This window comes from Erpetoichthys calabaricus, chromosome 12 (genome assembly GCF_900747795.2).
Source record: "Erpetoichthys calabaricus chromosome 12, fErpCal1.3, whole genome shotgun sequence".
NCBI classification, from domain to species: domain Eukaryota; kingdom Metazoa; phylum Chordata; class Cladistia; order Polypteriformes; family Polypteridae; genus Erpetoichthys; species Erpetoichthys calabaricus.
Genome location: NC_041405.2, coordinates 162,221,821 through 162,239,972, shown reverse-complemented (window position 1 = coordinate 162,239,972; position 18,152 = coordinate 162,221,821). Strand labels below are relative to the sequence as shown.

Genomic DNA, 18,152 nt, shown 5'->3' with positions numbered 1-18,152 from the left:
TACACCACAGTTAGGTTATTTTTTAACAAGGGGGCAATTACTTTTTCACACAGGGCCATGTAGGTTTGGATTTTTTTTCTCCCTAAATAATAAAAACCATCATTTAAAAACTGCATTTTGTGTTTACTTGTGTTATATTTGACTAATGGTTAAATGTGTTTGATGATCAGAAACATTTTGTGTGACAAACATGCAAAAGAATAAGAAATCAGGAAGGGGGCAAATAGTTTTTCACACCACTGTATGTATGTATATATATATATAGCATTCGTAGTCTGTGTCACAATCTGATTGTATGGGTGGTTACCTACCAGGTAACGCTTATATATATATATAAGCCATTGTTCTTTTTCCTTCTTCTTAAAGTTCACACAGCTCATAATTTTTTCAACCATAAATCATCTTCTCAAACCTCCTTTACCTGCCCATTCTGAGACCACTGATGACAGATGCAACATGTATATCAACTTTTTTAAACAAAAAGTTGATAATATCCGTTTACACCTCTCTACCAAGGATATTTTGCCCTTCCCAACTGTTGACTCATTGTCTGAGACCGTCCATCCTCTTTGCTCTTTCTCTGTTGCCACACGGGAAGAGGTGGAGGATGTCATCAGGAAAATGAAACCGTCTACTAGTTCCCTGGACCCTTTCCCCTCACCCTTGCTGAGGGCCAACATTTCTGCCATCTCTCCACTTATCACCAGGATAATAAATCAGTCCCTCCTGGCTGGCCATATTCCTTCTGCACTAAAAACTGCTGTCATCAGACCTCTACTGAAAAAATCCACCTTGGATCCTGAAGTTCTCTCCAATTATAGGCCCATCTCCAATCTTCCATTTCTCTCCAAAGTTCTGGAAAAAATAGTTGCAGCACAACTTCACGATCATCTCAAACTGAACAATCTGTTTGAAAAGTTTCAGTCTGGTTTTCGCCCTGGCCATAGCACCGAAACAGCCCTGGTCAGGGTCACCAATGATCTTCTGATGACGGCAGATACTGGTTCACCTTCACTACTTATCCTCATTGACCTGACAGCTGCTTTTGACACAATAGACCATAGCATCCTTCTTCACCGCCTGCAATACACTATTGGACTCTCAGGAATTGTTCTAAATTGGTTTACATCATACCTGACTGGCAGAACTGAGCATGTCGCCCTTGGCAGCGCAAAGTCCCACACCCACAACGTCACCTGTGGTGTTCCACAGGGCTCTGTGCTGGGCCCTATCCTTTTTACTATCTACATGCTCCCCCTTGGAACTGTCATTGGCAGACATGGTTTATCGTTCCATTGCTATGCCGATGACACTCAGCTTTACCTCAGGACTACTCCCACCTCCTCTACTGCTCCTCTGCCAACATCTACATTGTCTACCTGCCTGGAGGAGATAGAGACATGGATGAGGCTCAATTTTCTTCAGTTGAACAGATCCAAAACAGAAGCCATCTTAGTTGGTACATCACATCATCTTCGCTCTTCTACCATCACCAGTATTACTTTCTCTGGCCAAAATATTCCTCTTTCCACATCTGTTACTAATTTGGGTGTTAGAATGGACTCCCAACTTACTTTTGACACCCACATCAAATATCTCTAAGTCATCTTTTTTCCACCTCAAGAACATCGCCAAACTCCGCCCATTACTCACCCTGGCAGATGCACAGAAACTCGTCCATGCCTTTGTCTCTTCCAGGCTGGATTACTGTAATGCACTCCTCATTGGGATTCCTGGCAAGAGTATCCAGAGACTCCAGTATATTCAGAACAGCGCTGCCAGGATCCTGATGAGGGTGCGAAAGTATGATCACATCACCCCAATCCTGAAAACCCTTCACTGGCTCCCTGTTTCATTCAGAATAGAGTACAAGGTCTCCCTTCTTACCCATCAGTGCATTTATGGACATGCCCCTCTTTATCTACAGGAACTCCTTACCCCTCATAACTCCTTACGTTCCCTCCGCTCTGTACACACTAACACTCTTCAAGTCCCCAGAACTAAGCTCAGCAGCATGGGTGACAGGGCGTTCTCATCGGTGGCGCCGAGGCTGTGGAATGCCCTCCCTGATTACCTGAGAGCCCCACAGTCGACTGAGGCCTTTAAGCGAAACCTAAAAACTCATCTTTTTAGAAAGTCATTTTGTTAAAGTATTTTATAGACTTCTCTCCTTTTTTTTATTTTTTATTATTCTATTTTTACTCTGTAGCACTTTGGGATTGCTAAAATATAAAGTGCAATATAAATAAAATTTATTATTATTATTATTATAATAAAAATGTAAAATATACATTTCCAAAAAGTCACGTACATCATAAACAAACAGGACTACCAATCAAATTGTGGTCATCTGAGGTATCAAAATCTGCCCTGTCCTGTTAGCAACTAGGTGTAACCAATCATGTTAAAAGTTTTCTGAATTTGTAATGAATTACTTTTAAAGAATAGTCACCTAATCAATGAACTGTTTAAATATTTCACAGAGGACACTTTTTCCTTTGCAAAATCACTGATATGATGCTTTTTGCCTCTTCGAAGATTTAGATAAAGAATAACGATTGACACTTTCTCCTGCCTGTGTTTTATTGCTTAAATCAGGGCATTCCAGTGGGGGGGTCTGTATTCATACATTTTCTTTCACAGGGGCAGGCACACCAATGCAACATCCACAGTGGATCATCTTACATCTCTTTCTGTCATCATCTTGTTTCTGTCACACCCGTCACCTGCATGTCCTCTCTCAGCACATCCATAAACCTTCGCTGAGGCCTTCCTCTTTTCCTCTTCCCTGGCAGCTCTATCTTTAGCATCCTTCTCTCATTATACTCATCTATCCTCTGCACAGGTCCAAACCAACGCAATCTCGCCTCTCTGACTGTCTCCCAACCGTCCCACCCGAGCTGACCCTCTAATGTCCTCATTTCTAATCCTGTCCATCCTCGTCACACCCAATGCAAATCTTATCATGTTCAACTCTGCTACCTTCAATGTGTCTAATTAGCCAGACTTGACATGTCCCGGGACATGTGGCTGGACTGTACGTTTTGGAGTACAAGACCAGCACACTCCAACTAGCACCATATATCTAATACATAAAACAAAGGTTTAGGCCTAAAACATTATTATTATAGAGTATGTATGGACACAATGAGACCAACAGTCAAATCACAGAAGAGACCCCAAAGTGTCAGGATTCCATTGTCTCAGCTGCCAGGAGTTGGACAGAGGCTACAATGCAGTGTGACAATTTGACAAGGCTTCATTTCACTTCTTTACAAATAAGGTTTCTATGTGCCAAGCACTTACTTAGGGTCTTTGACCAACAACCTGCGGATGAAGTCTTTGGCCAGCTCACTCGTGTTGCTGAAGTACTCTTCGTCAAAATCGTAGTTCACAGCCGAGATGTTCGTCAGAGTCTCCTGCTTGGTCTCACCAAGGAAGGGTGAAGCACCACTGAGGCTAAAAAGAAAAAAAAGTTCATTAATTTATATCCACCGGCCAAGCAGGCAAAATTCTTTACATCCATAAATCTCTTGTTCTGAACAGGACCCCTTTCATTCCAAAAAACAGATTGCTTTGTGAACAGCTGGGAAAATGTTTTCTAATTTACATCACAACCACAATTCATCTTTTGTGTTTTTGGGGATGACATGAATTCCTTGATTAAATGGCTTCAAAAACTGAAAACACCACAAATAAGCAAAAGTCCACAAAATAAATGAAAAAATAAAAAAAACAAAACACCCTGCCTCTCGATAAAGGCTCATACAACCCGGCCTTGAATATAAATGAAGCGATTAGGCTGTACTGGCAATAGTGGCATTAAAAGAAGAAAGCAGCACTTGCCTCAGGTTGTCGTACAGGAGCGAGCAGACACACTATGGCCAGATTTGGGTTAGCTTCACCTATTAAGTACACCTGCCTTAACCTCGTTCTTTTTAAAAGATACGCAAATAGAGTTTACGGCAACTGCTGCGGTTTGTTCACTGCTTCAAATACCATTACACTTGGTACGAGGAGGCACTTACTTTCTCGCACTTTTTTAAAAACATATCGTTAATCATTGGTTTGTAACAAACTAAAAGAAAATATGCACTTTTTCTCCCTCGATAGACTGGCACCCTAAGGGATCGAGTTATACATCACTAGCCGTCCCCGGAGGTTCCGCCCATGTAGTAGTGAAACAGGACAAAGATTAAAAAGCAACAAACAAAAAGGTAACACTAGCTAAGCAGAGGCAAGGTACACTCCAAAACGTGGCCAGAGATAGGGCGAATCGAACGGAGGCTGGCGCGTGAGTGAGGAGGGTCCTCCTGCCCAGTTCCCCACTCCTGACGTCCCTCCCCTCGGCCCGTAGCCTCTGTCTCTCATCGCACCATGTATCATAGTTCACTTGCAGAAGCGAAGTCGCAAAATCAACCGGAATGTTCACGCAAATTATAAGAAAAAAAAAAAACCTGGATCTGTTAAATAGTTCTCTTGCAAAAAGCAGAGATTATAAATGGCTCAAAAAAAAATTAAAGGAACACTTTGAAAACACAACATCAGATCTCAATGGGGAAAAAAAATCCTACTGGCTACCTCTACTGATCTGGACTGATATGGCGATGTGTGAGGAACGAAAGGATTGAAATGAAAAGGATCAACCGACAGGGGGCTGAATTCCAAGACACCTCAAAAATCAAATGGAACAAAATGATGGGAGCAGGCAGGCTCATCCATTTTGACGAAATTTCATTACAGCAACTCCAAATCATACTCAGTAGTTTGTATTAGTGCCTGGCAACGTCCTAATGAGACGATGGATGGTGTCCTGGGGGATCTCCTTCCAGATCTGGACCAGGGCATCACTGAGCTCCTGAGCAGGCGGAGACGTCGGATGGAACTGAAAAATAATGCCCCACCCAGAAGTGTTCTACTGGATTGAGGTCAGGTGAGTGAGCATGGGGGGGCGGGGGGTGGTTGTTAGTTGGGCAGTTACTGGTATCAGTTCCTTCATCCTCTTGCCACGTAGGGCCGGAGGAACCAGCATAGGGTCTGACAATGGGTGCAAGGATTTCATCCTGATACCTAATGGCAGTCCTGTGGTGCCATTGTCCAGCCTGTAGAGGTCTGTGTGTCCGTCCATGGATATGCCTTCCCAGACCATCACTGACCCACCACCAAACCGGTCATGCTGAACGATATTACAGGCAGCATAACGTTTTCCACGGCTTCTCCAGACCCTTTCACGTCCGTCACATGCGCTCAGGTTAAACCTGCTCTCATATCTGAAAAGCACAGGACCTGCCAAATCTGGTATTCTATGGGAAATGCCAATTGAGCTCCACGGTGCCCACTAGAGGACGTCAGGCCCTCAGGCCACCCTCATGAAGTCTGTTTCTGATTGTTTGGTCAGAGACATTCACACCAGTGGCCTGCCTGCTGGAAGTCATTTTGTAGGCTCTGACAGTGCTCATCTTGTTCCTCTTTGCCCAAAGGAGCAGATACTGGCGAGTCCTGCTAATGGGTTAAGGACCTTCTACAAGAGGCCCTGTCCAGGTCTCCTAAAGTAGCTGCCTGTGTCTCCTGGAATCTCCTCCATGCCCTTGAGACTGTGCTGGGAGACACAGCAAACCTTCTAGAAATGACACGTGGTATTGATGTGCCTGCCATCCTGGAGAAGTTGGGACTACCTGTGCCACCAAACTCTGCAGGGTCCAGGTATCACCTCATGCAGCCAGTAGTGACTCTGACCGGAGCTAAATGCAAAATGAGTGACAAAACAGATGGGGAGGGAAAAATGTCAGTGGCCTCTCTCCACCTGTTAAACCATTCATTCCTGTTTTGGGGGTCGTCGCATTGTTGCCCCTCTAGTGCCCCAAAGCAACTGAAACTGATTAACAACCCCTTCTGCTATTTAACTGACCAGATCAATAGCCCAGAGATGCTATACTCTGATTTAAAAGTGTTCAATTTATTTGAGCAGTAATATTATATTTTATATGACAGAACTGGTGAGGATCTGCAAGGAGGAATGGCAGAGGATCCCCAAATCCAGGTGTGAAAATCTTGTTGCATCTTTCCCAAGAAGACTCATGGCTGTATTAGCTCAAAAGGGTGCTTCTACTAAATACTGAGCAAAGGGTCTGAATACTTAGGACCATGTGATATTTCAGTTTTTCTTTTTTTAATAAATCTGCAACAATTTCAAAAATTCTTTTTTTTGTCTGTCAATATGGGGTGCTGTGTGTACATTAATGAGGGAAAAAATTAATTTAAATGATTTTAACAAATGGCTGCAATATGACAAAGAGTGAAAAATTGAAGGGGGTCTGAATACTTTCCGTACCCACTGTATATACACACACACAGTATATGCAGACAGCCCTTGCGATTCGCAGGGGTTAAGGGTGCTGGACCCCCACAAATATGTCCAGCAACACTATCACATGATGGTACTGTATTTAGATTACAGGAAAACACCAAACTCCAGGTTGTTCTGCATGCCCAGGCCTACCTGTATATTGAAACATTACTCTCCACTTTCCCCACTGAAGTAGCTGCTGCAATGGCTTCATGGACTTCCTGCTCTCTTTTCTTGATATACAAGTAAGCCCGCGATTTGCTAGCGAATCGGAAATCCAAGAATGGCAATCAGTTTCTGTTCTGTCCAATATTTGGATGGATGACATATCATGGAGGGTGGGTGCGTCTGGGGAAATGTCATTTAATTAAATAAGCATATCTGTACTAAAGCGGTTTCGTTTTGTGGAGACGTGATTCCGTTGCCTTTGCTGACACCGACTGCTGGCAGAGTGGAGCACAGCAAGTTAAGTTTACAGGTTGTGGTGTTCGTGTGCCAGCCACTGAGTCAGGGAAGCCCGTGGGTTTGAGTCTGTGACTGTTATGTGATCTATATTACTGGCACAGTGGATTAGCGTTTGACTCTGGGGCGTGCGCCACCTCGGTGGGAAGCCGCTGCGTGATGAAATATCATGGAGGGTATATGCGGTGGTGTGGGCGGTCACGTCCGGGCGGCTGTACAACCTGGCGTGCATGCTTCACCTCAGGTTTAGTTCACAGGTCGTAGGCATGGTAAAGTTTCCATTTAATTCAATAACCCTATTTGAACTAAAGCGGTTTCTTTGTGTGGGCGCCTTCGTTCATTGTTTGTATCCATGACTGTACAGGTTGTTTTGTTTGGGCGTCACCTACTGACTCTGGGAAGCTGCTGCGTTTGACTCTGGGGCAGGCGCCATGGCGCAGTACGTTGTATTATTTGGGCGCCACCTACCGACTCCGGGAAGCCGCTGCGTTTGACTCTGGGGCAGGCGCCGCCGCGTTTTGGGAAGCCACTGCGTTTGACTCTGGGGCGGGCGCCAAGGCCGCAGTGCACATGCGCCTCAGTGTGTCCGCCACGCATAAATTAACTGTGGTTTCGTAATATAGATCTTACTGGTGAACAACTGCAGGAGCCGAGTTCACTGAATGAAACTTATCCAAAAATACAACCTGTTCTTATAGGATCATCACTTTCGTTGGTCTCCTGTGAGCACTTTCAGAAGCACTATGTTTTGAACACATGATTATATTTTAAGTTGATTTCAATAAATAACAAGCAAAAGGATATGGGAAATGCCTTGTGCCGTAAACACGAATTGCCTTAACATTGTCGGCGATAAATTGGCATGTGACTAATTAGATGTGAACTCATAAATATTAAATAAAAAGCTATGATTCTAAGTAGCATGTGGAATCTGAATGCTGCTTTAGTCACCTGAACAAAGACACTGAACTACAATGAACTTTAATTAAAAGCTCGGCTATGCTACTTCCAACTTAACAGGGTACATGGAACAAACAGCTCACACATAAACATACGGAGTACTTACAGAATATAAGTAATGACGCCAATGCTCCTGGGAAAAAGAAAAAGAACAAAGTAAGAAATTTTACAGCCAGACTTCTTCCACTGGCTCTTGCTTAAAGCATCAAAGCCAGAGATCTGCTTAACAAACTAAAATAAATTCATGCACAGCAGAAGGTTTTTTTTTTTTGTCTTTTTATAAAAAGCTATTATTATTATGATGCAGTGCTTGACTTTCCTCCACTTGCAAATCTTTTTGGCATACAATGCTTTGTTACTTGCTATTCAACATAACTATTTCTGTAGTATATGTGATTATCCTCACAAACTCACTTTGGTACGAGGGTGTTGTACCATGTCAGCCATTATGGATGTAGTGAGAAGTTAAGCAAAATGACCCCTTTAATTGGTTAACTAAAAAGATTACAATATTCAAGCTTTCGAAGCAACTCGGGCCCCTTCTTGCACCGCTTTCTGAAGAAGGGGCCCGAGTTGCTTGCCTATTGTAGTCTTTCTAGTTAGCTAATAGAAGGTGCCATTTTGCTTAACTTCTCACTACAAGGTTAGGTTAGGTTTCTTTATTTAGTCATGTTTACACAGGAAAACATGAAATTTGCCTTCTCAGTTGCATCTAATAACAAGTAACAGACAGAATGAAATAAAACATACAAATAGAAATAAGAAAGGTTAAGGTAAGGCAGTTAGATAAAACATATCTATACCAAAAAAAAAAAAAGGTAACAGGATATATATCAAAACCTTAAACATTATCTCCGATATTTCTTATTGAAAAGTCGTATGGCACTAGGAAGAAAGGAGTTTCTGGAGCGATTTGTGTGGGTTTTCAAAGCAACTATCCTTCCTGATTTACTGAAGTTTAGTTCTACATGTAATGGATGTCTGTCATCAGTTGAGATGATTTCCAGTTTCTTTAGCATTGCCCTCTGACACACACTAGTCAAATCATCTACATCAGCCCCAATAACTTTAGCTGCATACTTCGTAATCTGCTGGAGCTTTTTTGAGTTTTGGTTTGTCAGACTATTAAACCAGGCAATGAAACTGAAAGTGATCATGGACTGGATCATACTACGATAGAAGGACAACATGAGGTCCTTGTCTACTTTAAATAGTTTGAGTTTATGGAGGAGAAATAAGCGCTGGTTGCACTTAGAAAATAATTTTTTTGTATTTGTATTCCAGTTAAGATTGTTATCTAAGTAAGTTCCTAAGTATTTATATTCATTCACTATTTCTACCTCCTCTCCCAGAACTACAATAGGTGAACATACAGATTTCTGTCTCTTAAAATCAAATATCATTTCTTTGGTCTTTGTTACATTCAGACAGAGTTTTTATTGCACCAGATTACCATACAGTCCACTTGATTTAGATAGTGGCTTTCATCCTCCCCAGATATGCATCCTATGATCATGGTGTCATCGGCATACTTAATAATGGAGCAGTGGTCATTGTTCTGTCTCAGGTCACTTGTGTACAGAGTAAACAGTAATGGTGATAAGACACACCCTTGTGGACTTCCTGTGTTTGAATGAAGAGCTTTTGAAAAAGTGTCCTCAACTTTAACTGTCTGTGAACGATTTAAAAGAAAGTTCTGAATCCATAGTGTGATAAATGGGTTTACATTCATACTGTTTAATTTCCCAATCAGTATATGAGGCTGTATAGTATTGAACGCTGAAGAAAAATCCAAAAATAGTTCTCTGACATATGAACCAGGCTGATCAAGAAAGGTATAGATTTGATGTAAGATAACAAGCAGAGCATCTTCCACACTTCTGTTTGCACAATAAGCAAATTGTTGTCTTGAAAAGACTTTGTCTCTGTCATTAAAATGTTTTTCACCAAGTGTTCAAAGCATTTCATTGGAATAGATGTAAGTGCCACTGGTCTGTAATCATTTAAACAGCTTGGCCTAGAAACCTTAGATACAGGGGTGATGATTGATTGTTTCCACAGATTTGGTACAATACCACAGGTCAGAGACCAGTTAAAAAGCAAATGAAAAACTGGGGAGAGCTGCTTAGAGCAAGACTTTAAGAGCCGGCCTGATATGCCGTCTGGTCCCACTGCACTGTTTGTTTTGGCCTTCCGCAAGCCTTTTTCCACTTCAGTTAAACTGAACCCAATCACAGCAGAATACCTGGTGTTTTTATAAAGCATCTCCTTTATTTCTGTATTTTGGGTGCTGAAATCACTTTTTTCAAATCTGGCATAAAAGTTATTCAGTTCATCAGCTAAAAGCTTGTGGTCTTTGTCAGCTGGAAAATCCACATTCATTTTAGGGCCCAGTCCTGTAATTGTTTTTAGTCCCTTCCAGACCTGCTTTGGATTGTTATCATTGAACCACCTCTTGATTTTTTCCCCATACATCTTTTTATTTTGTTTAATTAACTTGTTAATCCTTTGCTGTAAAATTCGCTTATCTTCTAACTTATTTTCTTGATGTGCATGTTGCTTTTGCAATAGTAATGCTTTAACCTCTTTAGTGATCCATGGCTTACTGTTTGGGTACACCTTGACAGATTTTTTCTTAATGATCATAGACTCACAGAATTGAATATATTCACTGACAGTATAGGTGGCCTCATTCAGTGACTGTGAGGATGTCAGCAGATCCCAATTTGTACTGGAGAAGCATTCCTGCAGTTCCTCTACACTTTCCTTGCACCAGTTTTGTGTTGTTCGTATGGCTGGTTTTTCTTGTTTCAGTTTCTGTTTGTACTTCGGGAGAAGATGAACAACGACGTGGTCAGATGCACCCAGGGCTGCTCTGTGATGCGATATGTAGGCATTAGGGACATTTCCATAGCACTTGTCCAGAGTTTTGTCCCCTCTAGTGTTAATATTCACATATTGATGATAATTTGGTAATACCGACTCCAGACTGCATAAATTAAAATCACCCATCACAAGCTTAAAAGAACCAGGTGATTCGGTTTCTAGTTTATGAGCAGTTTCAAGAATTGATTCAGCTGCAGCTCCCACATCAGCATGCGGCGGAATGTAAACGACTGTCACAAATAACTGATTAAACTCCCGTGGTAGATAGTATGGGCGAAGTCCGACGGTGAGTAATTCAATATTTGGCATGCAGATGCGCTCTTTTTCAGTGATATTCCTGCACCACCTTTTGTTAATGTAAAGGCAGACCCCACCACCCGTCTGCTTACCAGAAGCTGGATTTCTGTCTTGCCGTACGCAAACAAATCCATCTACTTCGACTGCTGTATCCGAGTCTGTATTCTTAAACCAGGTCTCCGTAAAGCACATCAGACAGCTTTCACGGTACTCGTGGAGGTATCGCGCAGATGCTCTCAGCTCGTCCAGTTTATTTCGCAAGGACTGTGCGTTGCTCATGATGATGGTTGGCAAAGGTGTTTTAAAACTTCTCCGTCTCAGACGTACACGTAGTCCACCTCTTTTTCCTCGCTTTCTGGGTTTCAAAGATTTTAATTCGTCCGGTATAGTACACGAGGAGTAACCGGTAGCTGGTCTCATAGATAGCAACGCGTCCCGGCTGTAAATGAACAGCGCCGGCCACACACCTGGGATTTCCTGCGCAGGTAGTGCGTTAGTGTCCCGTTGGATTCCAAAGGCGATAACGATCAAAAATAAGAAACTTTCGCAAATGTTAAGCATTTAATAGAAATAACTACTTGCAGACTAGTAAAAAGAAAAAGAAAATAAAAAGAAAACAATTTTACACGATTTTAGAACAAAAAAACAGGTACAAAACACGGAGAGATGCACTGAGAGGTCTGCTACAGAGCAGCGACCGGAAAGCAAGGTGGACAGCCCCCCGGCTTTTCTATCAGTTCATTAAAGTCACTTTGGTTAAAAGAATGCAGTTTTTTTTGTTGCTGTGACAGATGATAATGAGGTGAGTCAAGTAAAACTACACAAGTGTCAGTTAAATAAACCTCAAAGCAAATGTTTGTGTACCCCCAGCCATTCTCTTGTGGAACCTTCCGGTCCCTCTGATCTGCAGTGGTGCTCATAGCAGACAACGAATGACTGAAGGAGGAGGGAATGAAGAAAGCACAGCCAAAGGAACAAAGGCTGCAATCTGTGAACTTCTATACTGCTGTAAGGTGCAGGTGGAATCCTCTTTGTGAGGAATTAAGCAGAGCAAGTGCACCATTGTAATAATAACAATTTTTTGCATTAATATAGCGCTTTTCTCACTACTCAAAGCGCTCAGCAATTGCAGGTTAAGGGCCTTCCTTGCTCAAGGGCCCAACAGAGCAGAGTCCCTACTGGCATTTAGGGGATTGTACCTCCGAGTGGACCTGAAGGCACTCACTGCCATGAAGGGTACAGGAACACATCTGTAGCGGTTAACAGTGTGCACATGCCACCAGTCTGTTGGGTAACCTGAGCTTAACAAAGAACACAGGGCAGCCAACAAGAGCCATTTGTGAAGCTGCTCTGCTTACTAAAAATAGGATGAAAGTCTGAATCTTATTAAATCTGCCTTGTGTGCCCAAAGCTTTAATGCACTGGAAAACAAACAGGAGCTTATAACGAATTTATGATATCAGCTTCATCTCTTACCACATGTCTGCCTCCAAGCCCAGTGGCTCATAATTCACAATTTCAGGAGCTGTAATAAAAATGGGAACACTTTGATTAGAGCAGAAATCCTGCTAATATATAACAGTAACAGACCTAAATCAGTCGCAAGATGCCCTGGTTAAAGACATTTCAGATTTTCCCTGTACAACGTGCAGCTCAGTACTTTTAGAACAAATTCTACTTGACATTCTCAGCACATAAACTTGTTGGCTTCTTCATCAATCTGCCAGTAATCGGCTTTAAAATTATTCAGCGAAAAGTCACTAGAAACAGAATTTTCAAATATTTTGAGTCATGGGGGCAGTGAGGGTTACCTTATTGATTTGTTTTACAAATTAGCAGCCACAGCTCAAGGCACATTTTAAATATTCGCCCTGAGAGGGATGGGGGAAGCTGTGAAAGGAGCATTTGCACACAATGGAGGCCGAACACATCTGCCAGATCAACACGTCTGATTGAAATACATTTGATAAGAAGAATCTTGGAGAAAAAAAAAAAAAAAAACATTCCAATGCTAACCAACAAATTCTGGAGTTCCAAAAATGTTCTTGAATTCATTGTTATCCAAGATCTGATGAGCAATTCCAAAGTCGATCAGCTTGATTCTAGGATTGGGGACGTTTTTATCCAGTAACATGATGTTTTCAGGCTGGAGTGAAATATGGAGAAAGGAGTCAGGGTGATGAATAAAATCATACCATAATATGCATTTCAAAATTCTACTCAACTCTTCATCATTACAATAAGACTTGATCTAAGGTTCTGAGTTCAAACTTTATTTCATTAAGTGGATGCTCTAAAACTGTGGTGTCCAACTCTGATCCTGGAGGGCCACAGTGGCTGCTGGTTTTCTTTCCTACCACTTTCTTCATCAGGGACCAATTTCTGCTGTTAACTGAGTTATAGTCCCTTTATTTTAATTGCTGTGTTTTTAACACTAGAATTACCAAAGCCTATGAAAAAAAACTCAAACCCAGCTCACCTTAAATCCCTTTGCATCTCTCCGTCAGCATCTTTTGTCTTTTAAATGTGTCGATCAGCACAAGCAGCCTGCTATCACATCCCCCCACTGCTGCACAGTTTTTTCAGCTCAAGTCTGTTTACCTGCGTGTCAGTTGCTTAGAGTTGTAGAGTAAATACTAGATCGTTATTTGGAACATATGCATTTCACGTGTGTTCCGTGTCTACAACAATCTATGTAAACACATCGTTAAAACAAACGTTTTTCATGTTTTAGCAATAATTGACAAAATGTAGACATGAAGCGTAAAATGTGTGAAGCCTGAAGTCCAAATATCAAATAAACACTTGCACAAAAGGTACAAGTATAACAAAACAAGTGTGCTTTTATTCAAGAAAATAACTGTAGAAAAAGAACCTGCGTTAGGGTGCGACATTGACACGTCTTTAATACGACCACATTGGGGGCACAGTAGTAAGAACTGATGACTGATAATCTAAAGGTCACAAGTTCGACTCCGATTTGAGAAGTGCGACGTGTATTCTTTATCTGATGTTGAACCCTCATCATCATCTCAGTTCAATTCTGTTATAGCGCGTCTTTATGTGAAAACAGCAGTGTCACATCAGGGGGAGCATGAACATGACAGAGAACTGAATAAAAAAAAAAAAAAAACTAACCTTTACAAGTACCATACATTTGCAGCAGCTGTTACAGACTCGAATCAAATGTATGTTTTTATTCTAAAATAGTAAGAATAAGAGCAGCGTTCTGCTCAAAACGGAGTCGAACCTGTGACCATTACCAGTCAGCAGTTCTTACCGTTACGCCACCAAAGCGGTCGTATTAAAGACGTGTCAATGTCGCACCCTAACGCGGGTTCTTTTTCTGCAGTTATATTCTTGAATAAAAGTGCACTTGTCTTGTTATACCTATACCTTTTGTGAAAGTGTTTGATATTTTGACTTCAGGCTTTAAACATTATACACTTCAAGACTACATTTTGCCAATTATCACTAAAACATGAAAAACATTTCTGTTTTAACGATGTGTTTACATAGATTGTTGTCGACACGGAACACACATGAAATGCATGTATTCCAAATAACGATATAGTATTTATAAAAGGTGTCATTTTGCTTGACTTCTCACTCTATACAACTCCAAGTAACTGACACGCAGGTAAACAGACTTGAGCTGAGAAAACTTTGTGCGGCGGTGGGAGGATGGGATAGCAGGTGGCTTGCTGCTTATCAACATATTTACAAGACAAAAGACGCTGACGGAGAGGTGCGAAGATATTTAAGGTGGGCCGGGTTTACATGTTTTTTTGTAGGCTTTGGTAATTCTAGTGTTAAAGACCTCTGAATTGATTTTTTTTTTCCTTAAATAGCAAGTCAATTACAAAGAAGTTAAAAGAAGTTAATTAGCAGCAGAAACTGGTCACTAATTAAGAAAATGGCTACAATGAAAGCCGACAGCCAGAGTGGCCCTCCAGAATCAGAGATGGACAGCCCTATGCTAAGAAGTGCTGAAAGGCCGACAAGTGCACCAAATGTGAGAATGGAACCTTCTGTGTTTCTTGCATCAGCGCTTCTCACACTCCTGTCCTTCTACGCACTCTCTTAGGAGACATCCTGCCCACTGTGTCAACAACTCACCTTGAGATCAAAGTGAGCAATCTTTTTAGAATGCAGATAGTGGACACCATCGAGGATCTGTTTGAGGAACTGCGTGGCCTCCTCCTCCGTGAGGGACTCCTTTTCAGCCAGGAAGTCAAACAGCTCTCCGCCAGACACCAGCTCCAGTATGAGGATGACGTCAGTCTTGTTCTCAAAGATGTCATGCAGAGTGATGATGTTGGGGTGCTGAATCTCACGCAAGATGTTCACCTCCCGCTCGATTTCTTCCCGGCTCACACCCCGCCGGCTTGAAGAGAGGCGCCTCTTTTTGATAAACTTTGCCGCATATTCAACCCCGGTGCTTTTCTCCCGACACTTCCGCACAATGGCAAACTGGCCGCTGTAAACGTGATTGAAAAATAAAGAAAATGGGGTTATTAGTGCAAAGTTTTACTCATCAGGCAGATAACATAGCATACATTTTAAGGGGCTTCCAGTAAAACAACAACTGCTGTTATGACTCAGGTACCAAAGATGGCTTCTCATTATTAGCTCTCTTCCGCAGGTCAGGAAGATTTCTGCGACTCCGTCATTGAGATACAAACCTATACAAAATGTTTTGCACTGAACTGCTACCCATGATGCCGAACAAGGTGTATAAAATCCACTATGCATTCCCACACCCTTTAAGTTAAGCTGTTGCCATATTACACGACTTGAGGTAGAAGGAGATGTCAAACTTGATGACTGCAGTTGCTGATCTCATCACCCGAGGATGTCAAAATACACGAGTAGGAATCACACAGGATGACACGCAACATGACCCCAAGTCCAGTTTCACAGTTCCAAAGTATTGCCAATATTTCTGACAACCAATGACATGCTGCCTACTGATGCTCTATGGAGCGATACTGGGTATACTGGGAGGACAACGCTAGGAATGGAGCTGCCAGGCAAAAGGAAAAGACGGCCTAAGAGGAGGTTTATGGATGTGGTGGAGTGACGGAGAAAGACGCAGAGGACAGGAAGATAATAATAATAATTCATTACATTTATATAGCGCTTTTCTCAGTACTCAAAGCGCTATCCACACAGGGAGGAACCGGGAAGCGAACCCGCAATCTTCCACAGTCTCCTTACTGCAAAGCAGCAGCACTACCACTGCGCCACCTGTGAGATATGGAGACAGATGACCACTGTGGCAACCAAAAAGCTGCCAAAAGACCAAGAAGATGAATTAGAATAAATAAATCGGGAAGCCTTATTCTGATCTACTATAAAATGCTACTGTAAGTCTGTGCAACACTTAAAACTTGTTAAATTCAACATAAACATACCCAAAATTAGCAGCTTTACAGGACGGTTCTATACATATTAACAAAAAAGACCACTCATTACAGTCAGCAAGACTTTGGAGCACACAAACCCAAAGCCCATCTGGGAAATAAATTACAGTCCGATGGCTGCCAGGCTGTGACACTAAGGGGTACAACTGGCGGCTGTGAATCCATCAACCTGTGTTTGATGCCTGCTGCTGGGGCACACAGAGAGGGGCATCACCTTGAGGAAATTACCCCCTCGTTGACAAAGAACAACAACTTCTATGTCGTGTGTTGCCTTTCTGCGACCAACTTGTACAAGAAAACCTTTGTTTATAACACTTAGCCTATTAAGCTTTTCAGTTACATTGCCTTTTGTAGGATGAGATCATGCAGACCCCCAAGGTAGCCCTTGAAGGTAAAGCATCGTGCATCTTTTCATGTAACCTAAGATAGGATGATGTTTATCTTAGATTAACAAGTCATCACCTATAAGTTAAAGATGCTTTTGTATATTTAAAGTCTGAACAAAGAATTGTTAGCACAACTACGATTACAATGCAAGAGTAACTTTTTGTCTGCCCTTTTAATCACTTTGTTGATTGGGTGGGTCTCTCCTAAAGGGATGTTATCAGCCCAGCACACCACACTGGCCATCACGGAGTTGTAGAACACTCATTAACAGAGCAAGGTCTCCTAATGTAAAACAGACTGCTCTACTCTTTATTCTCTAGTTCCTGTGTGTTCCAAGACCAGTCCGGCATGTCACTGATGTGGACCCCCAAGCACTCGTAGCAGTGCACCACCTCTACAATCCACTCCTTGAATTGTGACTGGGCGTTGAGGCTCTTTGGTGCAGCAAACATCAAGAACCAGTTTTTTGCTGATGTTAAGTTGAAGACAATTCCCTAAGTTCTCCCCCTCTTCAGCTTCACCCCCTCTTGTCAATGCACCCCCATAAGTGCAGAATCACCCAAGAATTTCGGCAAGTGACCTGACCTGCTGTTATATTTCTAGCTGGAGGTGTACAGTGTGAATGAGGAGTAAAGCAGATGGGCCTGTTCCTTGTGGTGCTCCAGTGTTGCTCACACCATCAGACGACTGTGGTCTGCCTGACTGGCAGAGAGTCCATCATGAGGACACCACAGGCTCACCCACCTGCATAGCTCCGAGCTTACTGCTTAACATGGATGGCTGAATGGCACTGAAAGCACTGGAGAAATCATAAGAGAATCCTCACAGAGCAGCCAGCTTTGTCCAGATAAGAATATCTTTCTTGTGGAACAGATCAATACAGTGATCCCTCCTTGATTCAGGTTCCAGAACCCCCTGCGAAAGGTGAAAATCCACGAAGTAAAAACTATTTGTTTATATGGTTATTTTTTAGATATTTTAAGCCCTTATAAACTCTCCCACACTCTTATAAACATTTCCCGCACAGTTATACAGCATAAACCCTTTATATTTTCTTAGATATTATTAGGTAGGATTTGTTGAAATTATGAATGTAAACGCACTGTTTATATACTTGAGGAGTTTTATTTAATACGTAACACAGTTTAAAACAAAACAGTAATACATATTTTAACAAATTTTATATTTACTGTATATACAGTAATGCACTCTTTTACTTACCCAGTTATATTAGATACATTATGATTATTCGTTTAGTATTAGTATCATTTCTAAAATACGAACACTGCAGTCATGCGCCATTTGCATTCTGGTAATGTTTACATTCTCCGCTGATTTCGGCTGGCAACACCGCCAATTGTTGCCAGTTGTAAAATGGTACAGTTCAT

The 18,152-nt window shown here is 41.9% G+C and overlaps 1 protein-coding gene across 1 annotated transcript in view; it reads right to left on the bottom strand.

Moving 5' to 3' along the window:
* The window catches only part of dapk3 (death-associated protein kinase 3), an 89,302-nt gene that overhangs the window by 10,601 nt on the left and 60,549 nt on the right, over positions 1 to 18,152 (bottom strand). The window contains exons 3-7 of the mRNA XM_051935011.1: positions 15,071 to 15,431; positions 12,968 to 13,097; positions 12,428 to 12,476; positions 7,875 to 7,901; positions 3,307 to 3,459 (exon numbers count right to left, since the gene is read on the bottom strand). Of these exons, the coding sequence (XP_051790971.1) occupies positions 3,307 to 3,459; positions 7,875 to 7,901; positions 12,428 to 12,476; positions 12,968 to 13,097; positions 15,071 to 15,431 (720 nt within the window). The remainder of the gene's footprint in view (positions 1 to 3,306; positions 3,460 to 7,874; positions 7,902 to 12,427; positions 12,477 to 12,967; positions 13,098 to 15,070; positions 15,432 to 18,152) is intronic.